Source organism: Falco biarmicus, chromosome 5 (genome assembly GCF_023638135.1).
Source record: "Falco biarmicus isolate bFalBia1 chromosome 5, bFalBia1.pri, whole genome shotgun sequence".
Taxonomy (NCBI): Eukaryota; Metazoa; Chordata; class Aves; order Falconiformes; family Falconidae; genus Falco; species Falco biarmicus.
Window position 1 is genome coordinate 51,532,689 of NC_079292.1, and position 21,006 is coordinate 51,553,694.

The following is a 21,006-nucleotide window of genomic DNA, read 5'->3' on the forward strand; positions in this document are numbered from 1 at the left end:
TAGTCACCTCAGTTTCAAGATACTCTATCTGCAACCTTGAAGATTTTATTTAAACACTAGTTGACTTCCATAATCTGTGCACATCTTCTTCGAAAACTCTGTTATACACTGTGACCCTCCTTTTAGTGGTATGTTTGGAAAAAAATCTCATCTTTAAATAGGAATACACTCAGGCGCATAAAATAAAGGAGTACCTTCTATTCTCATTACATTAGTTGTGCATTGATATAACTCCAACAAGGTCAACATGCATTTAGCAAAACAGCAGAACTGGCTCAGAACAGCAGCACAGTGCTGAGAGAGTTAGGTCTACAAGTTCCACCTACAACATAAGCGATCATATATTTGCTTCTCTGCATGGTGTGCTTAGAGATTTACTTCATGGTTTTAGTATAATAAATTTATTTTCCTTCACAGAGTTGTTCCCTTATGAAGTATTCAATTGTAAAACATTAATTAAAGGACTGCTAAAAACCAATGAAGTAGACATACTTGCTTAATAGTTTTATTCTTTCTTGCAGATTCTATAATCATATTTCATCAACTGGTACAACAAAACACATTTATATATAAAATCCAAGACAAAGAGGGCTTGTTGAGCTTGATGCATGGTAAATCTATTTGGTTTATTCTTGTTTTATTGTTAAATATTATATTGCATTTGTTTAAGCAGATATTGTGTATATTGTGATTTCTAGCATTCCACGCACAGCAGCTTATTGTTGTGTCCTTTAAATATGAGAAATAAAAATGTTTTCAGTTTGCTATTTAAAAAAAAAAAAACAAACAAGGAAATTAAGAAAGGGTATGGCTGTATTACATGGCCCAGGAAATATTGGCAGCATGCTCTTTGGCTTTCATCCGTAGAACTGCAATGCTGGAGGACCTCCTTTCAAACTCCGGCTTGGTTTCAAAAGCATGTCCATTGGTTGCCCCAGAAAGTAAAGAGTCAGTGAAAAAATTATTGAGGGGCACGTGGCTGAACTGATTCTGGTGGTTTGAAAAGCCTGTGTAGCCAGAATCTGTCCGGGGTGAATGGGAATAAGGTGTCATACAGGAGGACGTATCTCGTGGCAGCATGCAGGAGGTAACCACAGAACCACTAGCCGCGTTCCCTGCCCACAGATTGTTCTGAATCTGGAACATATAAAATGAATAAGATCAAATTTAGAAAGTTCTTCTTTTGTTTTCTGCAATGCTTGGTTTGCTTAACACATCCATCATTAGTTCTCCTCTAAAACAAGCAACAAGTACTTAACTAGTTCTCCGCAATCATATTAGAAAATACCATGAAGACATTACATGAGTCAAAATATTGGATCATTCACGTAAGAGCAAGGGCTACCGAATCATATTCCTTGCTCTGTCATCCATTTGTTCTGTGGCTCTATCCTTAGCGTTTAACTATTGAACCTCAGGATGCCATCAGCCCAGCTAGTCAGTAAAATTAGTGGAAGCAAACAACTGACTTCAAAGAAAACATGTCAAAAGAGGACAATATCATAGTTGATTTCACCATCAAAGCTTCTCCTCATCAGAATTCTTCCTTAGTGCAGCGGTAGGAAACAGTATAAAAGGGTGAACAAAACAAACCAGGATTTCTCAAGCAACAAAGCCCAACAAAGATTTGCAAAATTAAATACTGAGAATCCTTGCGTAATTACTTTAAAACAAACTAATCCATAAAATACAGGCACGGTTGATAAAAATTCAAGAGTTTTTCCTAAAGTTGTTTCAAAGATGGTTTAAAGATAAAAATCATTTTCATGATGGTTTTATACAAAATTATACTTGAGGGCATTTCTGTTTCAGCTCTTTCAGCCTTAACTGGCTACGCTGTGCATCCCTGGAAAACGCTGCATGACAGACTAGGACACAAACTTTGTGGTTACCAGCAATGTCTGCTGAAGATCTGGAGGAACCACGTATTCAAGCTTTGATGTATAATGCCTTCTTTACTTAGCAATCACTTAAAGCTTCATTCTGAGCCTCGGGCCTTCTACTATTTTCTATGCATAGATGCTACTTATGGATAGGTATTTTTCACTTATCTGTTGCTAGATGAACAGATAGTAAGAATTAGCAAGGCCTAGCACAAGTCAGCTTCCGTCATTGTCTCAAACTGTGCATTCTTTCATTCCTCCTCTATTCACTGTGCTTGAATCAAACTTCACACTCAGCAGCTGTCCTGTCTTTTTAAACTCTCCACTCCATATGTCTCTGTCGGTACTACATGGATGTAATTTCTGACATACTCTAACAGTCATTTCTCACTTGTAGTCACCATTATAAAATGTACAGCTCTGTATTTCTTCTCCACTTTTACTTATATCTCTTTCCTGAGTACTGATTTTTTTAAATGTACAAATATCATGACACAAGACATTTTTAGCCCTCATTCATAGTACACAACTTCTCAGCCAGTAACTATATACTTTTATGTTTTACCTCACTAAAATTGTCTTCATCCTAAAAATCTGTTGTCTGTTCAGTGTATCGTTTCTCTGATGCACTGGGATTGAGCCCACATGTCTTTGTTCTCTGCTGTACATTGAAGTAATTGCAATTACTCTTCAGTTAGCACTGTAAAGTGAATTTCCACTTCAAACTTAATTTTGTCTTCACGTTCCAAACCCATAGACAAAGGAATTTTGGCTTTCAGATATGTAGGTTATCACTTTAGCTGAGTGATTTTTTTCTGCCAAAGTAAGGTCAGGGGAAGTAATGAATTATGAAAGACACACACATACACAGAGAATGAAAACATATTTCTACTGCTGAGCTGTTTTTTTCCCATTGCCCTATTACTTTCCAACAACACATACCCACCAAACCACCAGCAAGCTAGAGATAAATTATGGTTCACTGAACTTATCTAGCTGAGATCTAGTGCAGATAGCAAGGATGAGATAGTGTCTTATTTTAAAAGTTAGTATTTTGAACAGTTGTATTAGCAGGGGTCATCAGGAGCTTGCAAACTAATATGGGCTCCTTGGCAACTGCAGCAACAAAAAAGAACGAGAAAATACTCCGTTTTCATTTCCTGCAGAAGGCTGGGGAAAAGCCATGGTAACAACACATCTCCCCAAACTCTTAGTCTGCCCAACTCCTAGTTCGCACAGACGTGCATACATACAGGCACACGTACACTTCCACACCCACTCACATAAATGCAGCTTGCCTTTCCACACGCGCACACGCACACAGCTGGTTGGCCACACCTCAGTCATCTGCTCCTGCAGGTGATCTGCTGAGAGGTAATGGAGTGAATAAGGTGCTTGGGAAGGATATTGAGAATTTTTCCTCCTTTGTGTGGGCCTCCTGAGATCTACAGGAGGAAAGAGGCTCAACTGAGAGTTTCAGAACTTTCTAGTTCCCATCCTTCCCTCCTCCGTTCAACAGTTTTTAGAAGACTTTCAAACAACAGCCCACAGGAGACCCTCTACAGCAGGGGTCCTCAAACTTTTTAAACAGGGGGCCGACACGCAGATGCAGTGGCAGGCAGTCATCTGCGGCTGCTTGGTTTCCCCCCCCAACCCCGGGGGGGGGGGTGTCTGTAAATACGGGGGGCTGGATTGAGGACCCTGGGGGGCCGTATCCAGCCTGCGGGCCATAGTTTGAGGACCCCTGCTCTACAGCTTGTCATGACCCTCAGCTGCCTTATTACTCCTTAATTAACCCACCTGAGCCAGTTTTGACTTATAATCAAACTTTTTTGCTCTTCAGAGAACAGGTGGTTTACCTGGAGATTAAAAGACATGTCTTATCTGGACATGTATGAACCACTGTCTTGCTTACAAAAGTTTGTTGCATTCAACCACACAGAATATTCCCAAAGAGAGCAGTACATCTCTAATGGCTCAAAATTCAGGGATTCTTTTGTGTCCTGTTGCCTGGAAGGTTTCTCCAATCCTAGTACAGATTTACAGATTACGACAAGAAGGAAGCAAGGGACCCTGAAAGAGCTGCAAAGTGTGGTAGTTAAGTGTGCAGCAACTGGGAGGTCATCTGCTAAGACTCAAAAAGCTTACTGCCTCCTCAGACTTAATGTGTTTGGAGCCACATAGAATAATTAGAGTACAGAGGAAAGTAGTAAAGAATGTAGTCACTGAAAGCCTATAAAATCCAGAGAATATCTCCACTTTGCCTGAAAGCCCAAGCTGCACACATTCTTAGTCATGAACTGTGAAAATCAGAAACCCAGTTATCTGTAGAAAAATTGTTGTCTTTTGGGTTTTTTGTTCAGGAACATTAGAAACTTTTAATTGTACTTTTTAACTTGCACATGAAATGTATCATTTTGTGGCTACATATATGCTTCTTGCAGCAGCATTGTCAAGACTAAGCAACTGTTGGGAGTGGTTTTTCTTTCTTCCTACAAAGCAAGTCACCCATTCCTATTTCTGGGCTGTTCCATTTCAGTTTGTTTTGCTGGTACAACTCTTTACTGAATTGAAACAGTGAGCTGATACAGCTAAAAAAGAATCTGGGGGGGAGTTGGAGACATTTCAAACACATGCACAGAGAACCTCATTCTTTTTTTATGTTATTTCCAGGCCAAATAGTCAGCCTTAAAACCTTCACAACAGGATGAATTTACCCAGGGAGACACTAGTTCATCTGTGAAGCATCTAATACAGAAGCTAATTCTGAAGGAGCTCATCATCTGCAAAGCTAACACACATGTGACAGTCTCATCTACCTGACTTAATAAGATTTCTTTCTAAGAAACACTATGCCAAATGCTGCAGTTGACCAGGCTGCACAGGTATAATTATGAGAAGAATTTTCCCAAAAAATCTGTTTAAATAGGAACGTGTATGAATTTACCTTTAATATAATCATGATGGGAAGACTTCAAGAGGTTCGGAAGCTCAATTTGGAAGTGCCCAATAACCTATGTGGTCTGGAGGCATCACAAAATCACCTTTTTCCCCCATATTTCTAGTAGTTTGGTTTGCAGCAAACTAAGTTTCGTATGACCAATTTTCCTGATATTTTTATCCTAGACAAATCTCTTTCAATTTAATTTCAGTGAGATTGCACAGGTGTAAATGAGAACAGACTACAGCTGCAAATCCTAAAACATACTAATGTCTTGTTAAAGAAATATATGAACAAGTTATTAATTCCTAAAACTTTCAAAGGGATGCCCTAGGTTTCTTCCTTAGAGAAAGGAATCCAAATTAGAAAACTTAACTTGAAAAGTGTCACAAGTTGCTAGGAAAACTTTACATCTTTTCTCATGAGACAGTTATGTGTTTTGAAAGAATGTTTCAGTCATATCAACTTTCTATTCATTTTAGTTGGTCAGGTCACTTCACTTTTGACATTACATTTTCAGGTTTTAGCAAGGATTTACAACATAAATATCTTGTAGTGAAATTTAGGTGCAGAAGGTATTCCTGTATTAAAAATAAATACAGTAATGTTTTACAATAAGTCAAAATTATCAGACCCTCTTCTGGTATGTTGGAAGGAAAAGGGACATTATGTACATGAATTTTAAAAAAATATTTTTCCTCTTAAACTCTTGTGTGATCCATGAACTATATAAAAGGCAATTCAGAGACTGTGAATGAGGCTATACATACAGCACATCTCTGGTTTCTGTTAACATCACAAACAACTTGAGCTTTGCTCTTGTGGTTACCATGAAATTACCAGAGCCCTTCAATATATTTACCTACTGTATGTTTTATACACACACATACACACCCTTCCCAGTGGAAAAAAAAGAAATAGAATTTCATAGCTGTGACAAGAACATAACTGGAAAGTTATGGTTGTTAACATGGTTATGATATCATTTCCTAAGTATATGACCTTCTGCTTGACACGGCAGAGGAAAATTAGCTGAGGTAATTGGTCATCCCATCTGATGTTACTGCTTTTTTTCTGCTAAAATTTCAAGCTCCTGGAGCTTCAGTCTTCTTACACAGCACGTGGAGAAATAACATAAAGTCAAATCTCCAAATTTTCTGAGAGTTTTACTATCACTTACCCATCTTTGGTTCTCCCATCACCAAATGTCTTGACTCACGCTATTTGAGCCACCTACCTATCCAGACTGGTGTCTGTTCCCAACAGACACACATATGAGCACACACAGCTTTTGTTTGAGTGGACATGCGGTTTAGTGCTTCACATAGGAAATGTTAATCTCTTTTAAGATGTCTAGATATGAAGTAATAAATTATTATTGTTATTATATTGCATAATGTATGTTATGTTATATTGTACATTATTATAATTACTCTAGTAAGTAATACGGAACTACACATTGACTGTTTTCAGGCTGTTCCTGGGCATTGCAAGGGAGAAAACAGTGGCACTAAATGAAGAGTTAAGAATTTACCTAATTGTAGAAAAGTCAGGGACTGATTTGTTAAATTTTTGTCGCTCCTCTCTTTATGTGAAGCAACAATCCTTGCACTGCCAGAAAACATGAAACCTGTGCTTGAACAAGGAGCTACTTTAGGCAGATTAAATGAAATCGCTGTTTAACTGCTCAGAACTGCTAGTTTACAACTTATGACCTGCAGGCTACTTCTAGTCCATCAGCACAATTAATTTGGTCTGTCACTTGCTACAGTATTTTTTTTCTGGGGACCGCTTCAGGACATCCAAACTATGGGCAGAGATTTGCCTGTACTTCCTGAGTTTGCAGATTTGTAGATTCTCAGAATAATTTAAACTGACAAGGACCTCTAGGATTATTATTCCAAACCCTTGCTGACAGCTTAGAATTTAGATCAGGATACTGAAGCCCTATCCAGACAAGTTTTGAGTAGCTCCAGTTACAGAGATTCAATAACTTCTGTGGGCAACTTGTTCCAAGGCTTTACCACTCTCATTGTATTTTTTCCTTTAGACAGAATATTTCTTGGTATTATTTGTGATCATTTTATTGGAGCCATTGTACCTAATGAACATGAGAAGATCATCTGTACTGTATTGGATTCAGGCACATATGAGAGAGATGCAGCACGCCATTTTCAGATATGTCCATAAAATGCAGGTTGGCCCTTGGTAGTGAGAGGCTTAATGCTACAGTTCTAAAATAATGATAGATGCATTTAGTCCACATTTGGGCCTTACACATGGTGAACAAAATGACAACCTGTTCATTTGATTCCATGCTTAACAAGTTTGCTAAAGTGCAAAATAATGCAGGATTCAAAAAGTCATCAAGCTTTCATTCTTGTATGGGATGTTTTCTAGATAAACTGTAACTTCTCCATACTGCAATCTCAAGGCCAGTTACAATACAAATTAATTATATTTCACATTTATGATACAGTTAAAGACAGAATGCCATACTTTGAAAAATATTATTTAAAAAGTGTTTCTATCTCAGAAAAAAACAGATTTACCTTACAATTAAACCCCAGTTAAAGCTACTTACACACTTAAAGAAATACATGTTTCACAAAAAAAATATAACAAAGCGAGAAACCGAATTTTGAGACTGCAAGAAGGACCACATACAGTGATGATTTAGAACTAAGAAAAAAATTAAAGCACAGTGCACAAACTATTTTGTGTGGAACAGACACCACCCAAAAAGATTAGAAGTGTTACTCTTGTTGGAAGATCAGCCACAGCAGTGCAGCAGTCAGCACATATGCAGCGAGCAATGTACCATCCAGGTGGTGGCCCAGCCTGAGATCCATGCTGTCACAGCTAGACAGCATGAGTATATAATAAAACTTCTTTGAAGCTAGCTCAGATATGTCTACCACATCTACTCCTACTTAATCAGTGTACCCATGGCCTTAATGAACTATTGTGATTAACTGTCATTTATATGTCTATTACAGTTAAAAGAATTTTTAAGTCATATAACATGTGGTGTCTAATATATGCCATATGAAAGATTTAATTGGAGCATGTAACTTTGATTATTGCTAATGAGAATTACCCATATGTACTAAGGCTAGAGCAGAACTGTAATGATGATCCAAGGACTTAGTACATAACACATGTATACTGATACCATTTCTACACTCTTTGATTGCCAAAACATATCATGTGATGCCATGCTGTTCAACTTATTTGTTTTATCAGTCTGGTGGATGGAATGTAAACTTCAGCCTCTTCCTTCTATTTTTGACATTTCAACACTCTCCCTTCTTTCTATACCTTCTGTATCACTCCAGTTCCCGTACCATTGAAATGCTTTTTTCTTCTTGGGATTCCCACCTGCACTAGGCTGGTTTTTTTCCACCAAAAATAAAAAAGATTAAATTCAGTCCTATCCAACTATTGCCTGCATTTTCAAGTAAATAAAAGAAGCAAACAATACCTTTTACATGTGATAGCCAGAGGGAAAGCATAATGGTGTGACAATATAAACCCTTCCAAAAGAACTTAGAAGAACAATGGCAACAAATGAACCAGACTCAAAGAGGAAACAAGAAGAAAAGATGCAAAGTGTGGAAAGAGTCTACCCAGGGGAAGAGTGTTGCCCCTTATACCTGCTTTTCAAGGATACAATTTCATGTTTATTTACATACTGATGCACTTACATTTATAAACATAACATCTTTATAAATTTAACTCATTCAGGGAAAGCTAGGTCTGTGTGATAACAGTGTAGGCTTTTGATCAAATTTCACTCTCGTGTGTCTGAATAAGGAGGGGATGCAAATGAAATTTTGTCTCAGGTATTTTGTTCCCTTGCTACTTCTCATACTTAAACATTAAACCTGAGAAGGTCAAGTACCCTTTATAACATTAGCCTTCTCACTAGGCATGGGACAGCAATAGTCAGGTAAAGACCAATAAAGTAAGAGAAGAGCAAGGCTAACTAATCAGTTTATTGTTCCTTTCCTACCACACAATGTATAGATTTATGTAAGATGACTGTAAATGTCTGCAGCTGAACCAGGCATTGGAGAAAAATTACATTTTTAAAGATCATCTTACCTATTTTACACCTTATACTTTAGGAAGAAAAAAATAATCTACTAGATTTTCACCAACTTTGAAGGGAACCGTCCCTTTGACTAAGTATTTGTCATTTGACTGAGCACAAATGTCTAATGTTTATCCAATCACCAGCTGCCTCCCCCTGAAGGATGTATCCTTCTCATAAGTCCTGTTCATCAGCACTGTAACAATGTCTCAGATATCCCATGACATCTTTATTAACACTAGGCACTATATTTAGGTGATCAAATCAACTACTGCTTGTTTAGTGGCATTTACTAGAATGAGTTGAAATAAACATCTCCATGAAGTGAATGTGCATTCATTTCCCCACTGATGTTAAGATGCCCCTCTCAGCTTTCATACCATCAGCACAATATTGCTAGTTAATGAGGCTCAAAGTGTCTGGGATAAAAGTTTTACCCAGTGAATTGTTTTCTGAGTGCACTTAAGATGACTCAGACTACAATGTGTTGCATCTGCAAGAGAAACTTGAAGCTTAAATACTGAAACTAATGCAATTTAAACCTTTTACTAAAATGAATGAGAAGTACCATATATAACACTTTCCTAGAAAAAAACTGATTTTTAGCATAGTGTTTTCAAAAGTTAGATATTTCATCTGAGTGAAAACTTAACAATGCTGTGGTATGTTTAATGCTGAAGCCAAATAAAAAAAAAAAAACAACACATGAATAACAGATGATTATCCTTCTCTGCAATCTAGGTGTTGCCAGTGTAATTAATAGAAGATGTATGTGTGCAGAATTTGGACAGTTTAGGACACACTGAACTTCTTGGCAGCCAGCTGAGCCACTACTTTGCACATTAAGTAGCACCTGAAGCCAACATACTGTAAAAATAATTGAAGTAATACTGAATTAGCAAAGCAAACAATTATGATCTAGGAAAAAAACTAAATTGTGTATTACTATTTTGAAGATAAAGATGTGTAATTTAATAGCAAAATTAGACTTGATTATAGAAATGTGGGTTGGACCAGGCCACCTGCAGAGGCGTCTTCCAACCTCAAACATTCTCTGATTCAGAGCCAATCTTCTATCTGAAATAAGATTAAAAGATCGTTTCCTCACAAGAAAACATTTCAGGTTGCATAGTTGTACGGTACATAGCAGCAGCATGTTCTTAATTTGTACTTGATGAAGATAATTGGTAAAGAGAGTAAGCACAGGTCTCCACACCCTCTGTTGACTGCAAAAGGGACTGATGTTTCTGCTGGAATGCAAGTGGGATGTCCATTTTGTGAACATAACATATCCATGGTAGGATTCAAAACAGAAATCTTTAGAATGCAAAATCATATAATGCACACCAGAAATTCACATTTGTTCCCGTTCCTTCTGCCACACAACAGTAAATACCTCAGCTTGATTTGATCCTTTTTCAACATTCATCCTATATTTTTTGCCAGCAACAGAGTCTGTTTTCCCCTATGTTTATAAAGGCTTCATAAATAAGCTCTAGTGATCTGTGTTCCACAATCCTCAAGAAAAATTATTTACTCAAAAGTATGGCAAAGCTTGTCCAATATTTACTGATTTCAGGGTCTCAATAAGAGTGCTTGTACATGGGGGCAGGGAAGGGGAAGAGAAGGGGAAAGGAAGGGAAAATATTTTATTTCTTTTCTTGCATTAACTACACTGAAATAATGGAATTGTTTGGGAAATCAATCTATAACACTAAAACCAAATATGCAGATAACAATTTTAAATAACTTTCTACCTGAAATGTGGGATACATTAATAGGTTTATAGCAAGTCAAGTACTGTAGATTTATTTTCTTTAAGTGAGGCTAGTTCAAAAGATTTGAATGTAGTGATGTTAGTGGTTGTTTAATATAGATTTTCATTCTCTCAAACATTCTCATTGGAAATGTTATTTATGTGATACAGACATGGTTTTACTGAAGGTGAGGATTTAAGAATGTGAAACTACGAAGAATTACCACCAGGTTAGCAAGAATGTGAACTTGCATTGACTCTTCTGTGATAATCGCCTGGATACCTGTTCATAGCCCAGTATACAGCAAAGGAGCCACCTTCTTCACTGAGGAGTAAGATGCCTTGTTTTTATCATGTAGCCAAACTATGCATGCAAGCACTCAGCTGAAACAGCCAATGTGAAGTGGACTCACGCCTTCATTTAGCTCCTTGTTCCTGTTCATGAAGTACAGTACAGTGCAGTACAACACAACTCTCACATGCAAGTGACCAGACTCAATTACATGTTTGTGCCTGTTTACCTGCAGTGTGTTAGTCAGTGATTGTAGGTGAGTACTACACATTTATGTTTATGAATGAGTATATATTTTATATTTCTATAAACATTAGTGATGCTTTATTTAAGATTATCGTACCAACATTTCTGTTTCAATGTCTCGTTTTTAAGAACTTATAAATTAATGGTAGAAAGTTTTGCCAGCCTGAAATTTAGTTCTGTCATCAGCCTACAAAACATGTTTTGTAACAAATTTATAAATAGAAATCCAATTAATTCACTCATCTTTTTAACAATCTGAAAGTACAGAAGAGATATTTCATTTGGTTTAGGTTTTTATGATGATACTCTCATATAATTAAAAAATGTTTCTTTTTTAGAACTTGAATTTTAGGACAACCATTTCAAGTGTTTACCAATTGTTTATATTATTCCATTATCTTATGCTCATGAAACTTCTGTCAGTTGGGTAAATTTCTAGATGAAGTCCTACTAAAATTACAAAATTAACTTGGAGACACAAAATTTATTCTAAAGAACTGAGTCAGGCCCAAAGCTTAAGTACTATTCCTTTTGTCATCTGTTGTGATGCTATAGATAAGTCAGGTATCAAAAGATACTTGAATACCTTGAGTAAGATCTGTGAGTGATTGTGCATCTGTCTTTGTGAATCTGCCTAGGAGTGCTTAAGGTCTTTTTGCACAGCTCCACCTACATAGGTCTCCTCCTACTTAAACTTAAATACAGAGCGTGTCATGCAGTGGTTTCTGATGTAATTTGAGCTAATGCACAATTACATTATAAAATAAAAACAGGCAGAAGTGCCACCAAATCTGAAATTGTTGTACCCATATTCTGTGCTGCTGGAACACAAACCAGCTCTGTCCCAGGCATCAAATCTAGTAACATGCAACTTTTTCAGAGGTAAAGCACTTTAAGCTGGGTAGATAACACACGGGCCCAAGGCCTCTGGTTCAAAACTAATCACATTCAGTCAATGTAGAACATGACCAAAGCAAGCTCTCATAGAATGAGCATATTCTTAAGGTTAGCAGAAACTCTGCTACCTAATGAACTAGAAGAGCACCAGGACAACAGCAGTGGAAGGATTCTGCCACAGGGACCCATACAAGATTTGTGCTTTGTATAGTACTTTTTTTTTTTTTTTAATTATGTGGTAAAAGGGCTGGGAAGCTAAAGACATGAAAAACAATGGTTTCAGAATAAAAGTATTCAATGTACTAAAACAAGCAAGAAGAAAAACAATAGCAGAGAATGAAACAAGGCAGTAAACCAAGGGACTGGAGAACAGGGACAGAAGATTATGATCTTATTACACAGTATACCTTACGGGGGGGGGGGGGGGGAACAACCACATGAAAACAATCAACTACTGTCTGAGAGAGCTTTTCTGTCTCTCTGCCTCCCTCTCCCAGATATATCCATTAAATTCTGATTGTACGTTGCCGTAGTAAGGTTTCATGCTAGGAGGAGACTACTTGTGTTCAATGGTCTGTTGAGGTCCGTAAAGAAATGGTGCCTGTTTAAAAGGAAGTTGTCTAGAGATCAGAGAGTTTATGCCTCATCTTACTAAAGCATACAAGACCAGAGTTGTTAAGTGATTCAAATCCCTGCAAAATTTTACGTGCAGAGAAGATTTAGCTGCACAACCACATTGCCAGCCATTCTCAGTACATAACTTATGCAAAACTCTGCAGCTCCTATAATTGTTTTAAAAAAACTTGTATTTTAAGAGTTAATTATTCATATTAGATGTCAAAACTGTTGTTCATGGTGGTAGGTTCTGTTGACATGGCTAAAGAACACTGAAACCTAACACAGGGACATCTTCATGCATCTTCTGTGCACATATGTGCCCAAGGATGGAAGAGAAGGTAAATGTAGAACCAAAGTACTACTGGTCTTTACCATACCTGAGGGTAGCTGTCAGTCCTTGGAAGAACAGATATGTCATAGGTGGCAGCAAAATGGCTCTTAGCTTGCTGGATCTGACCATAGCGTTCTCTTTTCCTCCATTTTGCTCTTCGATTTTGGAACCAAACCTATAGTATATGTGGAAACAATCACCAAGGTAAACTCAATTACATACTGTGCAAAGAGTTTTAGGAAAAAGCCAAGAGGTTTTGGACAGTAGCTTTGGAAATTTCTGTTTATCTAAGAAAGGGAAATTTTCTGTCTGAGGATGAACTTCTAGCAGTTTCAATCTTCTCAGTGTCAGACTTGCTTAAGTTTTTTCTGGATATTTTAAAAGTTTATATTATTTTCTTTCTAGCATCTAAAAAAAAAAACGCAGAGGAAAGATCAGTCTGTCAGGAAGTGCTAATTCTGACAGAGTTCAGTTCTGTAGAGGAAAATCAATAAGAAGCAGCAAGTCAAATTGTAAAGAAACTTTCTCTTAATTTCACATGCCCACTGATTTGATATGACTATCTATGATCTGCCTCCCAGAGGTATATATAATCTTTACCAAATTCAGTAATGAAAAGGCAGGGAGAGCTGGCACCAGGACAGTAGTCTACAATGCAGAAAAGGTTTCTATAAGGAAGGCTAACAGGGCAGGAAGATAAAAAAGAATTATGAGATCACTTTTAAACTATTGTGACATTTTTTTCACATCTGTTAGGTGATAACTCTTTTTGAAAATCTAAAACTAAAGAATGACACTTTACATTTAGACTATGAAATAATTTAGACCTGAAACAATGTGTCCTTGACAACTAAAAGCTATTTTCTTTATGCTTAAATAACCTTTGCACTGTTCTGTAATGTCTTGAGTATCAGACATTATCTCAAAACCTATTATATGCACATTTCTTGCTGTGCCTGATACCTGTCACTCTCCTGTGGTTTTCAGATTTATTTTTTTCTTTCAAACAGTTAAGTTTGGACTGGCTAAGGCTTATCCTTATGCATTAAATGGATTGCTAAAAAAGTAATTGTTCCTTTATAAAAGTAATATTATCCAACTAAGCCTTTATTGTTCAACTATGAGCAAACTCATTCCAACTTTTTTTAAATAAGTCACACTACTAACAGAACCATTACTTTTTTTTTTATGGAAACAATACCATTGGCTAGTCTTCCTGCTAAATAGACGGTGAATCTATTCGGATAGATACAGACAATAAACAATTTTTTTTATATATATATATATAGACACTGCCTGCGAATCCCATTTTGAGGGGTATATTCTTATCCCTGATGGTAGGATACTTAAAATAACACTGGTTTATAATTCTGTTTTTGCCTTGATCTTTGGAGAGCTCAACTGTCCTTTGATGCTGCTTAAGCATATGCTGTTTAATTCTGAAGGACTTGTTGCAAGTTTAGTATGTGCAATCTTTTAAAGTGTACTCAGCAATCAAAGCAAGGCCTATGCAATATATGCTGAGTATATATTGTTAGGGACCTTGTTGGTAAATTTGTGTTATTTATGATGCCTGAGGCTCAGCAAAAAGAAAAGAAAAAAAAATTCTGTCTCCACAGGAGGCATTAAGAACACACTAAGGGAGTTTAATCTTGAGGCTTTTTCATTGAAAAAAGACCTTGACAATCTCCTTAAAAAGGGTGCCAATTACTTCACTGACATGCAGCAGGAAAGAGAACAACTTAGATAAATTAGATTCAGGTTGGCGCTCTCTGCGTGTATGCAGGACAAATATTAAATTGGATGTTGATGAAATGGCGGTGAAGGGAAATGTGGGTAAGGTATCCAGCTGATCACTCTGCTAAACTAAATCAAACAATTTGCTTGAATTTATAGAAACTAAAGGGAAAAAGTGCACATTTTTTTCCTTTGACAATCCCCCAAAATGTTTCTGTTTACATCACTTTTCTAGAAACTGACTCTTGGCAGAGATAAAGTAACCATTTGCCTCCACAAAGCAATATAAAAATCTGCTGCTTGTTATCCTTGAATTGCCAGATGCTTGCCTCTAATGATGTAAGGCCTTTTAAATTGCTTAATCTTGTGATGGAATACTGTTGCTACTCTATAGAAATGATCACCGTTTCCTTTCATATTTAGCATACGAGAAATGCAAAGATCAATAATCTTTTAAGAAAGGGGAGAACAGGTTTAAATAAAATAGAAATAGATGTTCTATGGAAGTTTGGTGCAGTCATACAGAGTCATAGTTTACTCTAATTTTTAATACTTTTACAATATGAAGCTTCTAAAACTTGGGGAAAAAAGGTGACAAAAATTCAGTTGACCCATTTTAGACAAATTCTCCCCTCCCTCTTCTGACAATTAATTTATTCTTGGACTAGGTCTCATTATTCCAGATTTATGCAATTGTAAGAATAGTATTTCAACATTATGCATTTCAACATTACAGTTGAATAGACATGAAAAGAACAGTTCTTTACAAAATTAATCAGCTAAGTTCATTTCTGAAAGTGATCCTGGATTAATTTCAGTTGTGTGCATGTGCACTGATGTCTATTTCTCTATATGCATGTGTGAGTATGTGTTTAATTACAAGTTGTGAAGTTGTTATCATATTCAAGTGACTAAATTAAAAAAATTAATCGCAGTCTATAAGAATCGACAGGACTTCCTATCCTCTAAATTGAAATTATGATTATTACCAGAATGGGGAATATTTCTAAAAACAGGATAGACTCCAAAATGCAGCTCACAGCCTTTTCTAAGAGAAGATCTCTAAACGGGTTAAGGGCTGCACTTCCTGGATATTCAGCTTCTTTTCTCACCATTACACATCCAAAGCCATAAATGTTGTTGAGGTTACTGTACAAGCACATACCGCATGAATCGGCTTCATAGGCAGTTAAGATACCCAAATACTGCACAAAGTGGTGAACAGCATGCTTTGTTCCAAAAATTAGCATAACATTATCCATCCGCTGTGCAAGTTTAAAAGACAACAAATGTACTTCCCAATTTTTTGATTTTTTAAGTTATTCCATTCAACAGTGATGAAAGGATTACATCCTTGTTTCACACAGACACATACATATTTATCCACTTTTATGTATGTGCAGTTTCACTGCATGCTCCTTAGATAGAAATAAGGAATTTGATTACTTTTTAGATTGTACTGTTCATGCCATAACACACACAGAATCCTCTGCGTCCTAATTCTGCATCATCATCTGTCTGAACTACATGCAACTCATCTCTTTAGCGGGATCTTTACATGTAACACACAATTTATTCACCGCCTGGAATGCTGACAGTAAAAAGGACTACCAGAGATCAAGACTGCTTTACTACTGATGTTATTTTCTCATCATTTAAACAAGTTTCTAGAACAGCAACACAAGCTATTTTTTAAAATAAGAAGTTATTTCAGTACTGCAGCATAACAGCTCATATCCATAAAGAAATAAAGCAAAATGAGCTATTTACTTCAGCTTTACAGGCTTTTGTACAAACCCCAAGAGTGTCGTTTACTAGTTCCTACAATGCACAACTTGTCATGGAAATGCTGAAGTTTGGTTCCTACCTGGACTCTGGCCTCAGTGAGCTCTGTTCTGAGAGCTAGCTGTTCTCTGACATAGACATCGGGGTAGTGAGTTTTCTGGAATACTTTCTCCAGTTCCTCCAGCTGCAAACTGGTGAAAGTTGTTCTGTGTCTCCTCTTCTTACTGCTGGAGACATTGCTGTCACACTTATCACCGAGCTCATCCAGTTCCCCTTTCTCCTGTATCCCTTTCACCGGAGACATCCTGAGGTTGTTGCAATTGTCCATGGGCCTGCTCAGCTCTGTGTGAAGAGGCTGTCCTTCCACTTTAGTAATCCCATAGTTCACTGTACACAAGGTGGGGGAGGGAAATAACTAGTTAGAGAGGGGGGGCTTTAGATTCAAAAGTTCATATCAAACAGTTTCACAGGGAACCAGGTCCTATGCGGCTGCATGTTTCTATAAGAGATGGTGGAAGAGGAATCTGTAGCATTAACAACAGACAGGGTAAAAGTACTAAATCACACAGAATTTTAACTGAGAATTGTATCTGAAAATATCATCTAAAATCTTTCAGTATAAGGAGACTGCGTGAAAGTACTTGAATACTTTTACTCTGCCACTAAACTGGTTAATAGCCCGTGAAATCAGCTTCAAGTATTGTTGCACAGATAAGGAACCTTAGCCCAAACAGATTTTCATAGAAGATAAGTGGCATAAAGCTATTGACAAATGTGCCTTTAAACTTGGAAGCAGATGTAGAAAAACTATTTCTATGAGAGTAAAAAATAACTGTGAAGTAAACTAAATAGCTGTAAACTGACAAATCAAGAAGCGATTGAAACCGAAAATTAACTTTGCTTTACAAACTCAATAGATTCCATATACCTTCTTTTGGATTTGTAAAGTGGAATTGTTTCCAATTAAGTTTGTTATGCTTAGAAAATACAGAGACTTTCTGCAAAATGTTAACTTATTAAAAGAGATCGTTTCATATACTTTGTATAAGGATTGCAGGAACTATTTGTCTTTAGGTAAAATCTGAGTAGGAGAGAGAAGAAATATTCCTCCGTAGCTTCTTAATCAGAAATGGAAATATTTCCTACTCTTTTCGATTTCTACACGTCTCACATCACTGAAAATGTCATGCGATATGTTACAAGATTCGAAAAGATTTTGGTTTTCTTTTTTTCTCTGACACAGGCGAAAAAAGTTTAGAACTCTGTTGAATTTAAAATCGACAAAGATGGCATGTAACACATGATAAGAAGCTTGCTTTGGGATTTTCTTACATTCCGAGTAATTTCTTTCCTTTCAGTCCGAGCTCATTTTAACCAAACACAATTTTTAGACACTTGCTACCAGCACACATGTAGATAGGAAATGCCCCAAAGCCCCCAAGGTACACATTAAAGGAAAACTTCAATGTATAAACCAATTTTCTGTAGGGTTGTTTGGTTGGTTGGTTTTTGTTTGGTTGGTTTATTTTTTTAAGTTGCACTTGCAGAAATCTGTCATTATTTCTCGCAAACCGTTTCGTACGTTCTGAAAAACTAATATTTCAATGCCTCTGTGAAGTCAAAACCTGTGAGATGTTGTTAGTCTCCTTACCGTAGCTGGTGTTAACCACATTTTCCGATTCTGCCAGGAAAATATTTTTTAATTATTTTTTCTATACATGGTTTATATCCTGCTGGAAAAACGGGGGCTACCTTGAACGTTTCAAAAGTGAAACGTTCCACTTTCTCCGTGCCGATCATCTGGGAAAAAACACTCCCGGACGCTGGTGGCCGAGTTACCGAAGTCGTTTCGGTCGGCGTGAAGAGCCGCCGCTGCGCGTTATCGGGTAACGAGCCGAAAGCGGCCCCGCCGGCCTCACAGGGCGCCGCTGGGAAGCAGCAGGCTCCCCCCGGTGCCGGTGCCTGGCCGTGCCCGGGGCGCCGCAGCCGCCGGCGCCCGCCGCTGCTTCCCCGTGCCCTTGGCGGGGCGGCCGCGGGGGACGTCGCACGGCGGCCCCGGCGCCGCGCGGAGCCGCACCGGGCTGCCGGGGCCGAGCCCTCCCGCAGCCGCCGGGCCCCGCCGGCCGCCGCCGCTCCGGCAGCGCGGGGCCGCCGCGGCCCACCCCGCCCGGTTCCCCGCCGCCGGCCTGGGGGTGCCCCGGGCGGGCGGCTGCGGGGCCGGGCGGTCCGTGGCTGCGTGCTCCGCGCTGCGCTGCCCGCGCCCCGCGCCGGCGGGGACAGGCCGCGGGAGCCGGGCCGGGCCGGCAGGGAGGGCGGCAGCCGGAGGGCAGCGCTGGAAGGAGCAGAGCGCTTCGAAGCGGGAGATCGCCTGCTCCCAGTTCCGGGTGGTACGATTGTTACTGTTGTTGCTATTGCTACTGTTATTACCGTAGTCATTATCATTATTGTTGTAATGATTTACTGCTACCTGACAGCCCCCGGCACGCCGGCACGGTGCAGCCCTGGGTCTCGGCGGGCAGGAGAAGCCCTGACCTCCCCGTTCATCTGCAGGAGGGGCAAAGCGTGGCAGCCAGAATAACCTCGGGATGGCAACTCACCGTTGTTGTCCTGGCAGGGTGATGTCCTCTCCAGCCTCACATGATGCTCAGCCCTTTGCAGAGGGTTGAAGGCCTGCACACATTTGCTGCTTGACGTTTTGCTATAAAAGGACTCGTTGTCCAAAGTTTCCATAACGTGCTCCAAAGTGCCTCCTGCTCCCATGTAAAAGTCACTGTTCTTGCTCGGCTGGCTCTTCAGGGCAAACTTCTCGCTCAGAAAATCCATAATCATCTAAGGCTGCTTGAGAGCCTCTTCCCTAGACAGAGGCTGGACTGTGAGCAGGAGAGGGAGGGAGAGTGGGTGAGTGGATGGGAGGGAAGGAAGGAGGGAGGGAAAGACTTTCGGCGCTCAGGGAGCTGTTTTGCCTCTGAGCCTTTGATTTGTCTCGTCTTGAAAGGGGGAACCCGAAGTTGCTCTTATATCTTGAAGCTCAGCGGGGCTCCTTATGCAACCTCCCATTTCTAATGAATATGAAAATAGGCAAGCCATGTAACTCCACCCCAGGTCCCCCAAGACCTAATCCCAACACAGGAGGGAGTTCCAGGCCCATTTTCAACAGACAGATCTGTTTCAGACAAACAGACACACACAATCCTGCGAAGAGGGTGAGGAGACGGAGGGAGGGAGGGAGGGAGGGAGGGAGGGAGGAAGGACACATGAAAAGGACATTTCCCCTCTGCAACCTATTCACATTTCTCCAGGGATCCTGGAAAAAGAGTAATCCCTCACTTCCCTCCCTCTTCCCCAGCTCCCCGAGAGGCTTAGAGCAAGGTAATTTCAGGGGCACATACCCTCAAGTAAAGGATCTTCTTTAATCAATTTGACTGATACCTCGGTAGCTGCAGTCCTGTTCTCTGAAGCTGTAAAATTAAGAACCGGTGTTCCTTCTTTATGAAAAAGCTCAGAAGTTTGGTCCTAGAGAGGAAGTTCGGTCCTAAAGAGAGAAAGAAATATTATAGGCCGTTGTTTGTGCAGAGGGAACAAAGAATAGAGGAACTTCAAACTAGAAATCTATCCCATCAGAAACTGGCCTAGAAGAGAATTTGGCCACTGTCAGACAGACCTCCAATCTGCCCCTGTGTGCGTGCCTCTCTCTGTGTTTGTGCAAAGTGGTTAAAACGGCTTTTATTTTAAATCTCCTGAAATATTATCACTACCGACTTGGAAAAAAAAATACAACTTCTAAATGAAAGTATTAAAACAGAGTCTTAGGTAATAAAAGAAAAAGAAATGAGCCATGTATACATGCATTCCTATGGATATTGAAAAGGCGCGTGGTTTTCACCCAAAGTGTGAGCTTTGAAGTGTTGAATTCCTTGGTCCTTTAGCACACAGACAGGATTTACAACACAGGCAAGAGAGAGATAGGGAACTATTTAGAAAAGGCCCACTTTATGGAAAAGAGCTGCTCCCTGCTTCCCGGTAAAAGGAGCGCCTTTGGAGTAAAGGAAAACCGCGTCTGCAATCACTTCGGATGAGTATTTCGGCATCGTGGGCCCGAGCTTGTCTGTTCCATTAAGGCTGTTTTAGAAATAGTTTCAGTGGCCCCTTCCCCCATGTCCCCCGGGGCGGGGGCGGGGGGAGATAAGTTTTAACGAGCGGTTGAAGTATAGGTGCGGGAGTGACCGGCCGGGACCACTGAGCATTCGACAGACCTGTGAGCCCAGCCAAAGGGAACGAGAAGGCCAGCTCGAGTCCCGCGTTATCTCCCGGCGAGCAGCTCCTCTCCTTCCCCAGCTGGTCTCCGATTCGATGTTTCCCCGAAGAAACGGGTAGCCAAGTGAGGGATGATTGTTTCAGGTACAGTCGAGTACCTGCGAGCATCA

The 21,006-nt window shown here is 39.3% G+C and overlaps 1 protein-coding gene across 1 annotated transcript; it reads right to left on the minus strand.

Moving 5' to 3' along the window:
- Positions 1 to 816: 816 nt before the first annotated feature.
- Positions 817 to 19,411, minus strand: ALX1 (ALX homeobox 1). The gene is made up of 4 exons (XM_056341612.1): positions 19,180 to 19,411; positions 16,665 to 16,969; positions 13,107 to 13,235; positions 817 to 1,137 (listed from the first exon to the last, which is right to left on the minus strand). The coding sequence occupies exons 1-4, from the start codon at positions 19,409 to 19,411 to the stop codon at positions 817 to 819; spliced, it is 987 nt and encodes a 328-aa protein (XP_056197587.1).
- Between the last annotated feature and the right edge of the window lie 1,595 nt (positions 19,412 to 21,006).